This window comes from Plectropomus leopardus, chromosome 3 (genome assembly GCF_008729295.1).
Source record: "Plectropomus leopardus isolate mb chromosome 3, YSFRI_Pleo_2.0, whole genome shotgun sequence".
In the NCBI taxonomy this organism is placed as follows: Eukaryota; Metazoa; Chordata; class Actinopteri; order Perciformes; family Serranidae; genus Plectropomus; species Plectropomus leopardus.
In genome coordinates, this window is record NC_056465.1 from 30,992,989 (window position 1) to 31,011,041 (window position 18,053).

Below are 18,053 nucleotides of genomic sequence, written 5' to 3' on the forward strand. Positions count from 1 at the left end.
TGCAGTCAAATTACACTTCGTGTCATATTTATCTTATTTGTTACTCCCCATATCTATCGCATCAATCCCTGATTTAAACTGAATCAAATCAGATTGTATTTTTAAGTGTTTAATTGTAATAATCTTCCATTACCTTCTGTTCCAGACTGGGCTGGTGAAATGATGGATGCAGGAGTTGCCAGGAAGGCGAGACTGAGGTGAGTTGTTCATATCTAACCACTAGATGGCAGTGTAAGTTTAATTTATCATTATAGTATCAGTATTACTCAGAACTGCTGCTGCTATTTTGTGCAGATGGCAAGAGTCCTCTTTGAAATTGGGAAGCATTTGAGAAGCTGTTATTAAAAGGTTTTCGTAGCAAGTTTTTTTTAAAGGATTAAACCCTTTCTCTTTAAATACATGCCAACGTGTAAAGTAATCAAAGTGATCAAATTAAAATTTCCTCTGATAAATCTGCAATTTTACAACACCAACTCTAGAAGCAAGTCCTTATAACACATCTTCTCAGAAAAGCAAATAACGCAACAAAAAAAGATGAATCATGAACTTCTGTATATACTTTGTATGGACACTTACAGAATACAGAGTACACAGAGACTTATATTAAAGTATTGGCAAAATACACAAAAAATGTCCTATTAAAGGTAGATTAAAAAAATAAAATCTAATTCATATTTCAATGAACTATTTCATAGAACTGAGAGTTTTGCAAGTGTCCAATGATGGTCGTTCCTTCGTCTTGTCAAACTGAGGAGATTTATGAGATTAGCAATGCCACAGTTTTTTGGGGAAAAGGCTGTTTTTGTAATGAATTTGTCCCATCTCCAATTACATACTCTGAAACGCTCCACTATAACTCCAGTGCGCCTGTCATACCTCACGGAACCACCGGGGGCGCTGTGTCCCTGCAATGCCGTTTCCCCCCCACTAGTGACCAGTCTCAGAAAGTTTTCCATGCAGCGATGGAGGTTATTGCCCACCGCTAGCACAAGAGGGAAGAGGGCTGAGCCTTGAAGCTGCTGGGGGAACTTGAAGAGAGCAGGGGGAGGAGGAGGAGAAGAAGGATTGATATAACAAGAGCGGCTGTCGGTGCGCAGCGCAACTCACTCCAAGTCTTTGAACCAAGACCGACAGATAAAGGGGAGCGGGCTTTCCATTCATTACGAGCACAGGCAAACTTTTTCTTCCTTGAGTCCGTGGCGCGGGTCCGTTCACCACATCACAATCATATTTTTAATCTGTTTTTTTGTAAAACGAGACATCAGCAAACTTTACGAGACCTCCGCGCAGGGAAGCGTGCTCCCTGCTGAATTGCATGACATTTCTTTTAAGGACTTGAGACAGACTTTCTTCACCTACCTACCTACCTACCTACCGCGTGGTGTGGGATTTTGAGCTGAAACGGGGACTTCTCCAATGCAAAAGTACATGTATGAGAAAGCAATGGCACAAGAGACAAGGAACGGAGGAACCTCTACGTTAAATAACAACAATGGTGTTGACAACAGTAAGAAGAAGCTGCTAATAGCGCTCGACATCTTCTGTCTTCTACTCGGTAAGTTTATGAAAGAGTTTAATTTGAATTGTTTACTTTTTGGGCTCAGATCAGCTGATTTGCACGATGGCACCTTGAATTCACACACACACAAAAAATGAGAAACAACAGACAGATTAACCCGCGCTTTCTAATGGTTGGCAGTAAAAGCCTTATCGTTTTAAAAGTATTGCCTGTTATCTGTCACCACAAGACAACTTAATCTGTAACATCCCCTTATCATGCAGCTCCAACACACCAACCCATGCTGGAGAAGCGCGGCACAAAACATTTAAGGCTTTCACATTGTTAAAAATGGTGTTTATAGTGTGCAGTCTTCAAATAAAACAACCCAAACATGGCATTTATCAGTTAATATAAGAGAAACTTTGACATTCTTGTGATTGTCTAACACATGCATGTTACTGAGACAGCAACATGAAACTGTTGTCATCACATCATCTGTCGATCAATTTTCAAGTTTACAGAGCATCATTGGGACCTAGATGCTCCTACCAACATGCCCCAAGCATAAATGTTTTCAAGTGTTGTAACCTGCCCTTTTATTGCCCTTTAACCCTTTGAAACCTGGATCAACATCACGTTTCTTGTGCTGCATTCAGACGCCTGTCAAAAACATTTAAACCCTTGAAACCTGAACAAATTGGTGTGATTTTGTCAGCAATTGGCAAGAAATGTCCTGCAAAATGCAAGAAATGTGTAAAAAAAAGAGAGAATTACAAGAAAATATTTTTAAAAACTAGGGGAAAATGCCCCAAAAACTATAGTTCTGATCATTATATATTTAAAATTATGTTACACAATGTATGTGTATATCTTATATGTAAGCATTTTTATCTTTTCTTTTCAGGTCACTTTTTAAAACTTTTTGCTATTTTTCAGGTTATTTTCTCATAACTTTTAACTCATTCCTTGTGTCTAATGTTTGGGTCATTTCTCGTTAAGTTGTTTATTGCCTTTTTCCATGTTTTTGAGTGAACTCAAGCTAATTTTCTCGGGTTTCAAAGTTTTATGTGTCCTGTGTCACCCCACCTGTGCCCTCGTAACCTCATTTATCTGACCCCAAACCCTGCTGAGGTGCCATTCCAGCTAGATCTGTCCATACAAAAGTGGCTCAAGTACAAAATCGAAGTGCAATTACGGTATTGATTCGCAGCTGATGAAAGTGTCACAGATGTCAGTGGTCTTTTACCGCTCGGATTTGCTCCACTTGTTTGTGAGTTTGCGTGTTACTTGTTATTCTGCAAGCGTTCGGATTCAGTGTGCAGTTTGTGTGTTGCTTTGATAGCCGGTTTGTTTTTGGCCGTTGTCACTGTATCCCAGTCCTTTTAGTTCCTCGCTCCAGTGGCCCCCCTTTCTCTCCTCTTTGTTTTCAATCCCTCCGTCTCTCCTTTCTCTCTTTTAGAAAAGGATTATGGGAGTTGCGCTCAACTTCTACACATTCTCTCCCCCAGAACCCTGCAAATCCCTGGCCAGCTGCCCCTGATCACTCCACTTCAAATTGCTTTCTCTCCCTCTCTCTCTTTTTCTCTCCGGCTTTCGGTCTAGCCCTCTTTCTCCCTCTCTGTCCAGGGGACTGCGTGGAATAATTGCTTAAGCATGTGTTGTGGCAGGGGAATGCCGCTCCAATCTAACAGAGATGGAGAGGCGGGACGCGTGGCTGACCGGGCATTAGAGGAGCAGGTGGGAGCCACACCAGCAGCTTTATATGGAGAAACTGAGGCATCAACAGTAGTAATAAAATATGCACCATCGCCACACAGGAACAGGGTTTTATCACCCAGGATGTTACAAATGGTGCAGATTAACCCCACGTTCTCTTTAAGTGCCGTGTAATAGAAGCAGAGTTTTCCAGTGGCTTTATATTGCTTTGCTTATTAAAGAACCTCAGACAGAGATGTTTCATCTGCACACATGTAAATGTAGATGAGCTTTGAGCGCATGTGGAGAGAATTTCCTGCACAAACCAACTTCCTTCTCTGGTAAAAGCTCCTCTTTGCCGTGTCAGGAGCACACACACACACACACACACACACACACACACACACACATGCATGTAAACACACAGACACAAATGGGCTCACAGATTCTCCTTTGTCATGCTAAACACAATCTGGCTGCTCAGTGGTGATTGGTTGCCCCACTTTAGTGGTTTGATGGTGGTGTTGGTGGGGGTTGCACATGGGGGTTTCAGTGGGTGGAGGGACAGTTGGGTTAAAAGAGAGAAGGAGAAAATCAGGGGGTCCTGAATGAGGAATGTGTGTAGAAAGCTCAGAAGAGTGCTCTGCATCAGAAAAGAGTGATGTACAGCAGTGGTTCCCAACTGATGGGTCGTGGTCCAAAAGTAGGTTGCAGGTCCATTCTGAGTGGACTGCAAGTGACTTGTGAATATGTCATGTTTGTAAAAAACACTTTATTTTGAAGTACAGACCTATAGAGTTGGTTAAGAGCCTCATTCATCAAGCTACCTTTTTTTCCAAGTATAGCAGCTATTTATTGCCCTGCTCTTGGTATTATTTGGCTTAGGGATGCACGATACTGGATTTTTTGCCGATATATATAACAACCCAATACCCGAGCGCCTACCAATATCTATAAATCCACTTTTTTCCCGACCTAATTTTAGTGATCATTGAGTTTCTTCTGTAGTGGAATTAACAGAATATTATGCATATTCATATTGTGATGGCTCACCAGTAGATGGAGACTTAAGATACAATGCTTTACATTATATGTAATATTCATTCATTATGCAAAATACGAAAAACACTTCAATATAGGGTTGATGTCTTGTACATGTTCTCTTTAAGTAAAGAGAACATGTGATTCAGCAGAAATCAGCATGTTGGGCGATTCCAATATTTCATTTCAAATCCAATAACAATCATGCGACCTTAATTAGGCCGATAACATTCTGTGCAGCGTTATTGTCAATGGTCTCGAAGTGATTACAGTGCTATTTATAATACCACGTTTTAAGTAGTTGCACTTTATTCTTCCATTATGTTTTATTTCATAGTGTTCTAAGCCCACATGTTTACATTTAGTGAAAAAAATGAACACGTGCTGATTTATTTTAGGTGTGGACCTTGGACTATTGACTAATGAGAAATCTGGACCCTGTGGCTAGACCAGTTGGGAACCACTGGTGTACGCTGTATAGCTAGTTCATGCATAAATATCCGGTTACCTTTAATTAGTTTCTATCTGCCAGCTGGTGCTATTAACACACCCAAGGTGCAGTGACAACTTTCTATGGACTGTCAGGTTGTCAGTCTGCCCCAGAGCCACACACCCTCCGGCACGGATAATTATTCTGTTTGCATAAAGGCCATCTGAGGCCATCTGTAATCACACACATGTGTACAAACTAAAAATGGGCCCCTCCTTTTGTTGCCTCTGCTAATAGTAGCTAATGATGCATAAACACAGCGGGATCTGAATGGTGATTAAAAAATATATACACAAATGACTTTCACCCACCGCCTAACTGCTGGGACCGGAGTTACAGTGTACGATTTTGGCTGCTGAGCCCAAGAATCATCTGCTGATTTCACTTTGGCTCAAGTTCCACTCTCACTGAGCAGCAGAGTTGATTTAGAGACGCCATAAGGAGCGCACACACCATACACTCGCTATAAATACACAAACTTCACCGCAGACTGCGACATTTCATTCTTCTCCTTTTCTCTGTCTCACATGCACTTCTCCTGAACATGGCTACACGCTGTCGGTTAGCAGTTAAAAGTGGATGTTTATTGTGAAAGCAGGAAAACATTCTTCTAAAAGTATCCTCACCTAAACCCAGATTAAGTTTCACACAATACAAAGGAGATTATGCATTGTGTGTTTTGGTGCATACATTAGTGTCGGGGTTTGGAAGCCACACACAGTTTGAACTGCAGGCCTTGATTAAACAGAATATAAACATGGATTTTCCAGGACTCGATTCACTGACTTTCACTTGTGTAGGTTGATTGAAAAACTCTGCAAAATATGCCTTTTTCCATCAGTTTCTCACATTTCCTGTTATCTGTTCTGCACTGTAGAATCTGAAAAGTTGAATTTACTTGAAAAAAATCTTGGAAACTGATTGCCTTAAAATAATGGAAGTAAAAATAACTAGTCCTAATTTGTATTAACTTAACACGTGATTGTCATTTGCTTAAAATTTTGTCATATTTACTTAATTTTGTGATTTTTTTGGGCAACTTAGAAATGACAAGTTTAATGAAATCAGTTTTTCTAAGATGTCGTGATTCAGTATACCAGTCAATCATATTTATGTATTCCTAAACATGTTAAGAAAACAGAACTCGCTGATCTCTTAACTTCATCTTCGCCAAAATCTTTGTGATGATCAAGTTTCTTGGTTTACCCAAGTTGCTAATACTTACAAAGGACAAGGTCATTTCGCTTTTCATTTTTAAGTTGCAACAACTTCACAAAATTAGGTAAACACAGATAAATTTCAAGTAGACTTAACATTTAGATAAGAAGTACACATTAATTAATATTTATAGTTAAATTTACTCTCCTTTTTCAAGGCAATCGGTTTCCGAGAGTATTGTTAAATCAACTTGTCAGATTTCGCAGTGTGATCTGCGGTGCAGTCAGGTGTTTAGTGACGTGATTTTCCATGAGCGACAGAGGTGGAGATTGTTATTAGCAGCCCGAGAGCAGTGTAACCTTTTGGCCCCGGGGAATCGGCTTCATAACTGGCCCTGGAGCATTAACCCTATATGGCTTTGACCCATCTCCTGCCTCTCCATTAGCTGCTATAGCATTACAGCAGTCAGTCACACAGCCCCTCATTAAAGCTGGAGAGGTTTAACCTCTACCTCTCCAGGCCTCAGCCACTTCAATCCTGAGCCGCTCAACAAATATTTTCCAGAATTTCTCAAATTCTTCATCTGGCTGTAGTGCCTTGGCCAAAGACTCTTGATGTGACATCTGGTGCAATTTTGGGAGTGAGTGAACCAGGGGGCACGCTGTGTGTGTGTGTGTGTATGTGCGTAGTGTGCGCAGGAAAGGGTGGGAAACGGAAAGGTAGTGTCGGTCGGAGGTAGGTGTGGTTGTGAAATGAAATCCTGTCCATTTTTTTCCTCACAGCCCAGTCCTCCCCCTTTCTTCCCTCTGCGCTCCCTCTCCACTTGAGCTTGTCTTCCCTCTTCTTAACTGGCTTTGCACTAATGGAGAGAAATGGCATGAAAGAGCTTTGGAAGCGAAATTAAATTTAATAAGATGGGGGTTAGTGTGTGCGAAGAAACTTCTCTGCCTGACAACAACAAACAAAGTAGTTTTTGCCAAGTGTTTAGTAGAAAACTGTAATCAAACAGCAAGTGGGAGGCCCTCACAGAAACCCAAACACAGGCTCCAATCCAAAGCTGCCGACCTTAATCTGAGGGCAAATATTCTCAGGAGCTCTGAGTCGGTGTGTTCAGCAGCAGAGGAAACTGAGGAGAGGAGTGATCTGGACTACCCAGATTGATGTAAAAGCCTGGTAGTTGTAGGTTTTCTACCTCTTGAGCAAAAACTTCCTTTTTCTCTGTTTTCTCAAGTCATGTAGCACCAATTTCAGAAGTATTTGCATTTTTCTATTGCAAAGACAGACTAGTTTTTTTAAAACACATTCTTTCTAGCAGTGAGAGTAGTCTTTGAGGGTGCAGTATGTAACTCTGGAGAACAGTCAAATATCAGCTTTTGGCTGGTGGTTCACCCCATCTACCAACCTGTTGTTATTTGAGGACCTGGCAATGAGACTTCACAGTCAACTGTCTTTTTACAGAATGCATACTGAGCCTTTCAGAAGGACAGAAAAACATGCCATTATAGCCATTTCTCCATGAAGGTCTTCATGTCAAGCATCACTAATTTGGGTGTTATAACAGTCAACAGAAAAGCTCCCAGAAGGCATGTGGATCTATAGAGGGCATGTATTGAAGTTGTTTGAATTTTCTATGTCCCACTGTTGATGCTCCTTGTCAGTCTATTCTTCTGTTTGTCATATAAGGTCAAAGGTCAGACAGCAAAGAGAACAAGTGCCTGCAGTGCTCTCCATATGACATTTGCTGCTCTCAAACCCAGCCGAGGGCTCCGTGCAGACATTCAGTGGACACACACAAAAGAATACATAACATCAGATTCAGCTCTGACTGTAGTCAATATACAGTGTATGGTATGGTATTTAAGATAAGATTACATCACTGCATGTATGCTTGTGTGTTATCTGTGGCTCTAGGGGGTAGCCTGTGGTGTGTGTCTGTGTTATAGCTGCAGGACGAGGAGAGGTCTGGGCCCTGAAGAAGGTGAGGAGGGTCCTCTGGCAGAAGATCATTTGATTATGTAATCAGATAAAGATCAGCTGATGTTCATGACAATACCCATAGCCATAGGGATGCTAAGTCCTTGAAGAATGTATGGAATTTTAAATGTGCATTTTAGTGTTTATTTTGATGGAGAGTAGTGTTGTTGTGTTATTGTGGCCAGACTTGTGTGTGTGCAACATTTTGAGCCTGTCATTGTGACTTATGGCTGTTTTTCTGCTGGTGCATGAGCTAAATGACAAACCCTTGGGGTTTTTGTCTGAGCAGGGCTGCGATTAGAGGTGTGTGTGTGTCCCGTGAGGTTTATGAGGGAGAGAGCCTCCAGAGATATTATTACATGGACTCTTAGGCCTGAGGGGTGAAGCAGTCTATGTATGCGTGCGCTTATTTCTGCAATGCGTGTGTGGGTAGCACGTGTGAGGCATCTGTGACTCAGTTTGTGTGCATGTGTGTGTTTGTGTGTGTCCCATGCGGTTCCTGTAGGCAAGCCGAAGGCATCAGATTGACTGATATGACTGCGTCTCTTTATGCCGGTATACAAACCAGACACATTCATCTCTTAACTCATTTCCCCATTGTCTCCATCCCGGCAAACAATTAAATTGTACAATAAAAGACTAAACTCTGACAATAGATGAAGAACAGCTTGTAGTTTACACTTTGACAACAATAGTGTAGTAAAGCCTCTGTTTTCCTCTTCTCTTTCTCTCTCTGCTCTCTCATCTATGATTATATCCCTCTTAGGTAAACACCCTCAAACTGCTTATTTAGATAAATCAGGATTACTGGGCTGCACCCTGCGATAAACTCTTGTTAGCAGTCATTCTTGGTTGTTTAAGCTTGTGTTTGAGTTTTCAGTGGGTGTTGTAATTGAATATTTTTTGGCATTATGTGTGGGCAATGAGCTCATCCATGAATGCCTGATTGTCCATTGCACCCAACTCTGAGGTTTGTTACTCCTACACAGCTGTCTCTCTGGGGTCATATGAAAAAGCAGTCACTATACATGGTTATGCTTTGAGCTGGGCAATCTATGGATATTGGACTATTGTGAAAATATTTTTGCAAATCGTTATATTGTGGGTGTTGTCTTTTTGTCGTTTTAAAGGCTGCTTTTCAACAAAAGTGTAATTTTATGAACTTACTGTTCTAGCTGTTCTATTATTTGCCTTTACCCACTTAGTCCTAAATTCCACATTACTGATTACTGTTTATCAAAAATCTCATTGTGTAAATATTCTGCAAAAGCAACACTAGCTTTAGCCCGACCAGGTTTTAGTGTCTGTAAGAGTTGCAGATGACCTAATACAGCAGTGGTTCATCATTGCCAGCAGGCTGAGAGCTGCAGGCTCCATTATTACATCCCTCTGTTCAAACACACTGTGCTCTCCGGGGCCTCCTCCCTGCTGCTACACAGGCCCCTCTGTCTGTCACTTTCTCTTACTACATTGCCCACTACAATCCTCTGTATTTGTGTGTGTGCACATGCTGTGCGCATCCAGAGATTGGGGGGTTGGGGGGTCAGAGAGATTTCACTGTTTCACTGAGAACAATGCCCCTTTTGATGCATCTCAGCGCTCTTTGTTTCGTTAACGAGGACCAATAGGCCAGTGGCAGACAGAAGGAGGATAAAATGGAGGGAGGGAAAAAGTGAACGAGGTAGGGAAGATGAGAGAGTGAGAGACCCTCCTTCCTCGCTGGTCACTCGAGGCCACTTTGAGTATCTGTCACTGCTTAATGGCTGTTGCTGCTTCTAGCAGTACTGTTGACTGGATTGTGGGTTGCAGTGTTAATCTGCTCAGCTGTGGCCAGCACTGGGCAGTAATCAGCTCAGCATCTTTATTGGCGCTGGCCTTATCTGTGCTGCAGCCACTGAGCCCTATCCTGTTTACATACAGAGAGAGGCTGACTGAAGAGGCTCCCGGTGATACTAATGCAGGACATTCACACTGCTGCTCCAGTTTACCACCTATTGTCTTCAGATGAATACTGCCCATCAGAACGCTATGCTAACTTTTTTTTTTACCAAGGGGCTTGGGGCTTAGTTCAGACCTCTGTAGTAAAAAAAAAATCTCCAAAACATGCCCTCCAAACTCATGCATGTTTTCTTTAAAACGTTTTGGAGGTTTTCTTTTCTTTGAAATGTTTTGGTGATTTTTGAAAAACTTTGGGCTTTTTGGTAGATTTTCTTTTTCCTCTATTGTTTTTAATCTTTGAAAAATGTTTTTGTTATTTTCAAAGAAGACAACCCACAGGCATGACAAAATTGAAAAACTCTACAGCAGGAAAGCATACTTCAAAATAAAAGCTCTATGCTTCAAATTCAGTCCATTCAGAATGGAACAACTGCCCTGAAGACACCAAAACACAATGGACACTCAGCCTCAGCATAGTTTAATTGCATGACTAGTTTGGTACTAACATTTACCCGCCAGTGTGGCAAATGGACAACCAAAAGTCATCTGTCGGACTGTGTGATAAAATTACTGTCGCAGTTAGTGTTACCACTTCCTGTATCTGTCATTTCTATTTAAATGGCCTCTAGTTAAAAAAAGCCTTTTTTATTACTGGCACACTGTGCTCCTAAATTAGTTTGCATGTATCAATTTTTAGGCACAATTGCAAGTGAATTGCTCGCTGTTAGAGTCTTGCCAGGTGAGCAGGATATTTAAGGATGAGGTGAAGGACTGTGAGAAATGGAGGAATGTAGTGGGTGAAGTTTAGGGGAGCATTATCCAGAGAAAGGCATCAGGTTTCAAAGACTCTACAGCCCTCTTCTCTGCGGCCAGGCTTTTGTTCCAGGGGATAATAATGCCATTATGGCAACAACAGAGAAACACCCAGCCAGCCAGCCACCCAACCAACCATCCAGCCTGATCTGGCCCCTGGGCGCTGCTCAAGTTTCCCTGCACTGGAGCAGCTGTGCATTCGTCCTCTTTCAACAGACAGTGTGGCCAAGCATTAGGAATGTCTTGATGAGCTGTAACTGATCTTTTTAAAACACATTATAAATATCCTCCTCTTGCTAATATGGACTTGAGTTAATTTATCACAAAACAGTGTTGAATCCAACATCTCTTCAAATGTGCCCAGAACAGCAACACAGAGCCAGGAGGCGGCATTCAGAGGCTGCCCTCGCAGGTGCCTGCTGTTAAAAGTCCCCCTAGAGAGTGTCCCAACAGATGCCTGTGTGTGTAAAAAAAGGGCATTTATTCCTGTGAATAAAATCTCTCTGAGTAAGCACATGCTTCAGCCAGCGGCCCCCCGGTCGCTGCAGCATTCACACAGAGGGGGAAAAAGGACAGGGATTCACTCTGCGCACCACTCTGCTGACCTCAGCCACTCGTGTGTGTGTGTGTGTTTGTGTTTGTGTGTGTGTTTGTGTACTGGTGAGCTTTGTACATGTGTGCTACACATCAGCAGCTATTGGAAACAAAGCGCTGATATCTGCGGCCAAACATCTGTATCAGTGTACATGTGTGCATGTTCATGCATGTTTTTATTATAAATGTATATTTTCCTAAACAGCGATTAGACGTAAAAACCTGGGTGGTTTTTACGGAGCCGAGTTTGTTTATTTGGATTGCACAAGCATTTTTTAAAGCCCTTTGTGGTCGACAACTTAAAAATGTTTGAGAAAGGCTTTGCTGAAGTTGCCAGTGGAACCACAGTAATCCAGTTTAACACCCACATAGCCACACACACAGGCGCACACTCTCAGATACAACAGGCAGTGTTACAGTGTCATGTGCTCTTGTATACTACAGTATAATCATAGATCTATGTCACATCCCTCACCTCTGACCCATGGCCTTGTAGCTACTTCCAGGGCCTGTCATGAACCTCAGCTAACCTATGCACCCCATTTCCAAGTGTCTGGAAGGCCACACATACTCACGGCTTCAGTGACCTGTAGATAAAGTGAACTGTGTGGGCTTGTGGCGCTGTGTAGTGTTGGATGTGTGACAAATTTCAGAACATCCAAGGCATCTGCTTGGCAGGCCGTATTTAAAACCCCAGAGGTCACCGAGTGTTTTGGTTGAAGGCTGATGAGTGTGGGCATGTTTGCGTATGCCCTCTCTAAATGTAAATATATATTAAAGGTGACATTTGGATTTTTTGAACTGGGTTTGTATGAGGTACTTTTCTAAAGTCAGTGTATTAACTACAGTAGATGTTGGTCAGCTTGCCCCCAGTTTAGAGAAGCAGCAGAAGTACTGACACTGAAGCTAAGCAATGTACTCCTGTGGAGGGGAGGCAGCAACAAAATGTATTTCGCCACCTAAAAAAGGTCTCAACTGAAAAGAATCAATATCTGTTTAAGTGTACACTATATTTAGTATATTTTCACCACTTCAACTTGACATTAACGATTTCCAACAAAGAACTGAAGCTGTTGAAATGCTGTCTTCAAAGCCAGACTCCACTGTGGAAAAACAGTCATTTAACGTTGCTGGACATGGGAGCTGTTAGGTAGACTGTTTGTGTTATTGTGTGACTTTTAAACAGTGTTAGTTCTGATTCACCAAAGTCACACAATAACAAACAATCAAACTGATCAAGTCAGCAGGAGACCAGCAGCTCCTGTGTTCAGTGAGGTAAAATTACTGTTTTTCTCAGTGGAGCCCCCCCCCCCCCAAGCAGTACACTGCGTAGCTTCTGTGTCAGTACTCATGTCTGCTTCTCCAAAATGGGGACATGCTGGCCATCATCTACTGTATTTGATACACTGACTGTGGATAAATTCCTCATAGAAACCTTCTTCAAAAGATCTGAACTATACTATTAACATGTGCTATATATAAAATATCTCCATAGAAACCTTCCCAAATATTTCTCCCCACATGCTGTTGCCACTGAGCCAGCTCCCTGCTCACCTGCCCTCGCTTTGGCAGAACAATGTCCACCAACAAGCGGACCTGGCGCTGAGCCACTCATTCTCTCTGATCCCTTGTTCTTGTCAGACACAGTCAAACAACACACACGCTCACACTACTCACACACACAATGCAATTACACTGGGACTTGTTGCTGGAAGAGAGCATTAATGGACTATCAGGCTCTGCTAATGCAAGTAATTGAACAAGGACACACTCTCTGTTTGTCTCTCCCTCTCTACACACACACACACACAGTCACACACATATCGAATAACCACAACATAATGTCTTTGCATACTTCTTTTTAGGCTACTTTAGAGTGTCCTTTAGCGACAGGTTATGTTGCAGGGTGTGTGTCGATGTGGAGCTAGTACTAATAGATAGAAGTGTGTCAAAGGTTTCCTCAAGAGACTGGGATTGGTCTGAAATAGACAAGTGAAGGTAATGGATCTGTACACATGAGCCAGGTGTCATAACAACACAGACAAAGATCAGGCTGTTTCATGGTTTGTTAGCGAGAAGTGTCTCCTCCTTGAGATGATGTTATGTAAAGGGATTAAAGATGGGAATGTGTTTTTTAAACATCCTTTTTGTATTTGGCTTGTAATAGTCCTTGGTTGCAACTAATGTCAGAAAATAGTTGTAGCGCTGTGAGAAAATTCATAGAAAAAGAGAAGACAAAGTCTGATTGATTGACTGGTCCGTCTATGGAGTCCAGTCCCCTTTGGTCTCCGCCCTGTCTAACCTTCCTCTGAATTCTTGGTCCCACTCCTTGTCAGGACGGGTCACATGTTGTGCTTGAGAGACAGGAGGAGGAAATCCTCCATTAGAGCACGCCACAATACCTCTTCCTCTGCCGCGCTCCGCCTCCCATTCACCTCTCACACTGACTGCTGACACTCCAGCTCGCTCCCCATAATCACGATATCATTCTAATTCTGCTCCTGAAAGCCATGAAAGCTCATTAAAATGTCAATAGAGACACAGAAAGAAGAGCGAGGGAGTCATGGGAGAACTGGAAGCTTGCCACTATAGTCTCAGGAGGCACGCAGGTGTTGATCTACAGGGTCATTAGTGCCATGTCAAGGGGAATTAACCTTTTGAACGACGCAGAGATTTAGCTGCCTTAAGAATAGTTATTGTGTCCTGTTCTGGCAAGTACAGTCGGTCTTATGAGAGAAAATAATAGATCGCTGATCCTAACCCTGCAAGACAGAGGAACTACGGGCTTGATATTCAATGAGTGCTGCTGAAATGCAAGAAAATGCAAATCTTCACTTGTTTTAACTGAAGCAAGCTGATAAAAGAAACACATTGCTTTCCTTTAAGTCTGTGGGGAATGTAAAAATCAGACTGAATCGCGTTAGTCCTGCTAATCTAAGTGCCAACTCGCTATACCAAATTTAACTCCAAATCCAATCAAACGAGTGCTGGCTGGATAATCTCTTTCTCACACAAACAAATGCGTGCATACGCACTCACACACGTACAGCTATACATATAAAGGTCCAGTGTGTAAGATTTAGTGGCATCTAGTGGCGGTGGCCCTATCTAGAGAAGAGGGTCCGCTCCATATGTAGATAAAAATGGCTAATTCTAACAAAAACACAGCAATTCTAATTGTCAGCTGAGTATACACTGATGAAATCACAGTTATGAAAATTATATTTAATTTCTGCCAATACTGGACCTTTAACTTCATAAATGTAGCTTGCTTTGTGTGTTTGTATGTGTGTGAGAGAGTAAGTGTCACATTTGATTGTGTGAGAAAGAATATACAGCTCATGCCCAATTAATTGGCTTTAGAGCTAAATTCAACTTACTTACTTAATTTATTGTCCATGGGCCACATCTGGCCTGTGATAGGGTGGCAGATGGCCCATAATCAATCCTAGAAACATCCTAAATTCCTAGAAATATGCATAACACAGTCTACAAACAATTTTATCATTCCAGGAGAGCCTGTTTGTAACAGGTGGAAGTTGTACTATGTCAGTTCACATTGTTACTATCAAATAAACTACATAAATAAATATATGTATGGGGCGTATGTCTTTTAGCAAATTTGAATGTCCCGGCACTAAACCTTTAAACTTCTAAACATGTGCACGCACAGCATATATCAACAAACGCAAACATACCACCATGTCTACCTTGCAGTGGAGTGTGAACATGTGAGTGGATTTACAGATGGAAAATAAGTTCAGCACACACACACACACACACACACACACACAGTAGGCCCTGCTATGACCTCTGCATATAAACACTGATTCAACCAGCCAAAGAAATACCTCTCTCTCTCTCCTCTTTCACACACACTCTCTCTCTCTCTCTCTATGTGACCTGAGCTCAGTAGTCTTTAGTGGTCTGCAGTGGTTTTCCTCATATGCTCAAAGAGAGAAATGCATGACAGGATCTGATAAGACAAATAGAACTGTTCCCCAAATTCGCCAAGCCACCCACTTCGGATGTGTTTTTTTCTCCTGCTGCATTCCCCATTCTTTCTCCTTCTCTAGATTTAAAGGGTTTTTAGGCTCCAGTTATTCTCAGACGCCTTTCTGTGCTGTTGAAAAGCAGCTCAGCGGCTCATTGGCTCTAAAAGCTCGGAACACAAAACTTCTCCAGGAATGCAAAAACATAAAAAAAGAGGTGAAAATAGTTTGACATAACGTGAGAATGTGTATTTAAAGAGTTATCACAGTTATGGGAAACCTGGAAAAGACATGGAATGGTAATGGCAATCACATTTTCAGGACTGGAAAAGGCATGGAATTAGTAAAAATCAAAAGTTTTAACAAAGTTGAGGAATTTTGTCGTGCGTAATAAAATTGTTGTAATCTTTGGTGGATAACCTTCCACGTTCATTTTCCTTTGCTGTCGATGTAATCGCTCCGATTTGCATCAGTGTGTGACTTTTGTTTATAATCACCGGTGATTCTTCATTTTCTCCCCAAATTCCATATCTCCCTTTTGTATGCCAGCTTGCGTCAATTATGTTTGAACAGAGTATGAATCTGTCATGTATAAAAAATGCTGGGCAAGTATGGCAAGAAAATATTATATAATTATCATGCATTCCTTTAAAGTTTTGAAATTTTGTCCATGAAAATGCGTGGGAACCCTGTGTTTAGTTTCCTCTGTGGAAGTAAAGTTTGTAAGCAGAACAGGTGTTTCTCCTCCTCCAGTGAAGGTTTGAGAATCTCAGGCATCGCTGACCTCATGACAGAGCTTGTAAAATAGTTGTTTTTTAATTCACTGACGCACCGCAGGCCTTTGCCAACAGCCCAGCCCACCTCTTTCTCTCTCTCCGCACTCTGTTTTTATCTCTCCCTCCTCCGACACTCCCCCTCCTCTCTCTTCCTCTCTCTCTGGGTCAGCGGGGCCCTGTGAAGGTCACCCGCTCTTTATCCCTCTGCCATTAAAGAGGTCATATTTCTTCACACTGCTGTTTGCAGACGAGGCTCAGATGGGCTATGAGGGTTAGAGTGAGTTTTAGCTTGTGCCGAGAGGTTCATGAAGTGATTGTGGTATGCCCACATACCAGGCTGTTTTCAGGGAGTTGGCATGGGGGGCCAGCACAAAACAGCTTGGCTTCTGAAGTCTGGGCAGCGTGTGGACAGAGAGGCTTTCATAAATTCTCAATAGATTGTTTTGAGGTGCTCAATCGCTCGCTCTCACTTTCCTCTTTCTGTCCTTCAGCTGGTTAGCTACTGATTTTCCCATGTCGTTCTCCGATCGGTTTAGCCTTTAAGCACTGGTTTGCATGTGTGTGTGTGTGTGTGTGTGTGTTTCCCATGTCTGTTAAGCCCATGACCTCCTTTCACTTCTCCTCATTAGCATGTGAATCCCCTCTCCACAAGTAGGCCAGAGTTGGAGGGTTGAAGAAGGAAAGAGGGAAGGAGAAGAAAATGGAAAAACAGAGTTTGGCATTAAGAGAGAGCATGATCCGACTTCAGAATAAGTTGTTTTCCCCCGCTGAGTGTTTACCCAACACAACTCATTTTGTTCATGGACTTAATACGTGGAGCTTCTCTCTGTGTTTAAGGTATAAACTGTACCCAAGTTAGTTCATAGAGGCACTACGCCTCGAGACAGAAAACAGACACGCACATTGCCCCTGTGATTCTGTGTGAACAGGCTCACCCAGAGCTAACCCTGCCTGTTGTGTGGACATTGCGGCTCTCAGACATTCACCAAAGCCCAGCCCAGCCCTGTGTGGGCCCACCAGCAGCCTGTCCGGCCCTGGCGCTGCACCCTGTTTGTGCAGGTGTCTACTTCAGCGGCCATCCCGTCTGCTGCTGCCCTCTGCCACACACTGGAGAGAGACCGTCTGCTTCCATTAAGGTCCAGACATGCCAAAACAACCTCAGAGAACTCGATGCGACGAAAGGCCCCTGCTGCGCTGCCCCACGTCGCCTGCGTTTCAGCCAAAAAGTTGCATGTGAGCACATCGCAAAGACCACAGCCAACGCGCCAACTAGCATTTTGTTCTGTGCCTGCGTAAAAGGAAATACCCGTCCGTACCAGCAGATAGTAGTCGTCTGTAATCATCATTCAAAAAGGGAAACTGGAAGATGATCAAGATCGATCAAGTTAGCACATTAACAACATAATCACATGTTGAAAGAACAAATTACTGTGAACAATTACACAAACCATCAGGACACGTTTCGCTAAAAAGCTTAACAGCAAAATAAATAATCTAATATAGTTGTTGTTGGTGTTATTGTTTACTTTCCTCACCTCTGTTTCTCTTCCTGTATGCTAAACTGAAGTGCCAATAATGGGGAATTTATCTGCAAACAACTGCTCGACCTGAAACAATCTCAGTTGAATGAGGGCCTCCGACTGATTTGAGTCTCTGACTTTCAAGTTTAAGATGTTTGGTTTGTCAAATAAACAGGCGACAAAAGGCAGACTACACAGCAAAAACTAATGCAGTTAGATGCTTACCGACACTGCCCAAATAACTGACCCTCGGCTTGGTGTATCAGGGCCCGTGAGGTTCGTTCTTAACCTCAAAACGTTTTTGAAAAAAGCTTCATTTTTTGGAGACAGCTTAATTTCCTGTGGTCATGAACCACCACCACACATATTAATGCAAAAAAAAGAAGAAAAACAGCACATTTTTCCTATTTAGTCATATTAGTGTGGACATAGACTCGTTGACACCTGAGACAACACTTTCTTCTTTCAAGTGGGAGCAGATGTCACTGTGCTGGTGCTAAAGAGCCTGTGAGAGCCTTGAGTGTGTGTCCACAAGAATGCATAAGAAAGTGTGCTTTGAGG

General features: G+C 42.4%; 1 protein-coding gene across 2 annotated transcripts in view; it reads left to right on the forward strand.

Annotated features, from left to right (window-relative positions):
• Positions 1-977: 977 nt before the first annotated feature.
• The window catches only part of plpp3 (phospholipid phosphatase 3), a 38,517-nt gene continuing 21,441 nt past the window's right edge, over positions 978-18,053 (forward strand). Inside the window, exon 1 of one of the 2 annotated variants that reach the window (XM_042482916.1) lies at positions 978-1,555. In XM_042482916.1, the coding sequence (XP_042338850.1) occupies positions 1,417-1,555 (139 nt within the window). In that variant the 5' untranslated portion in view covers positions 978-1,416. The remainder of the gene's footprint in view (positions 1,556-18,053) is intronic. The other variant, XM_042482922.1, reaches the window with a different exon arrangement.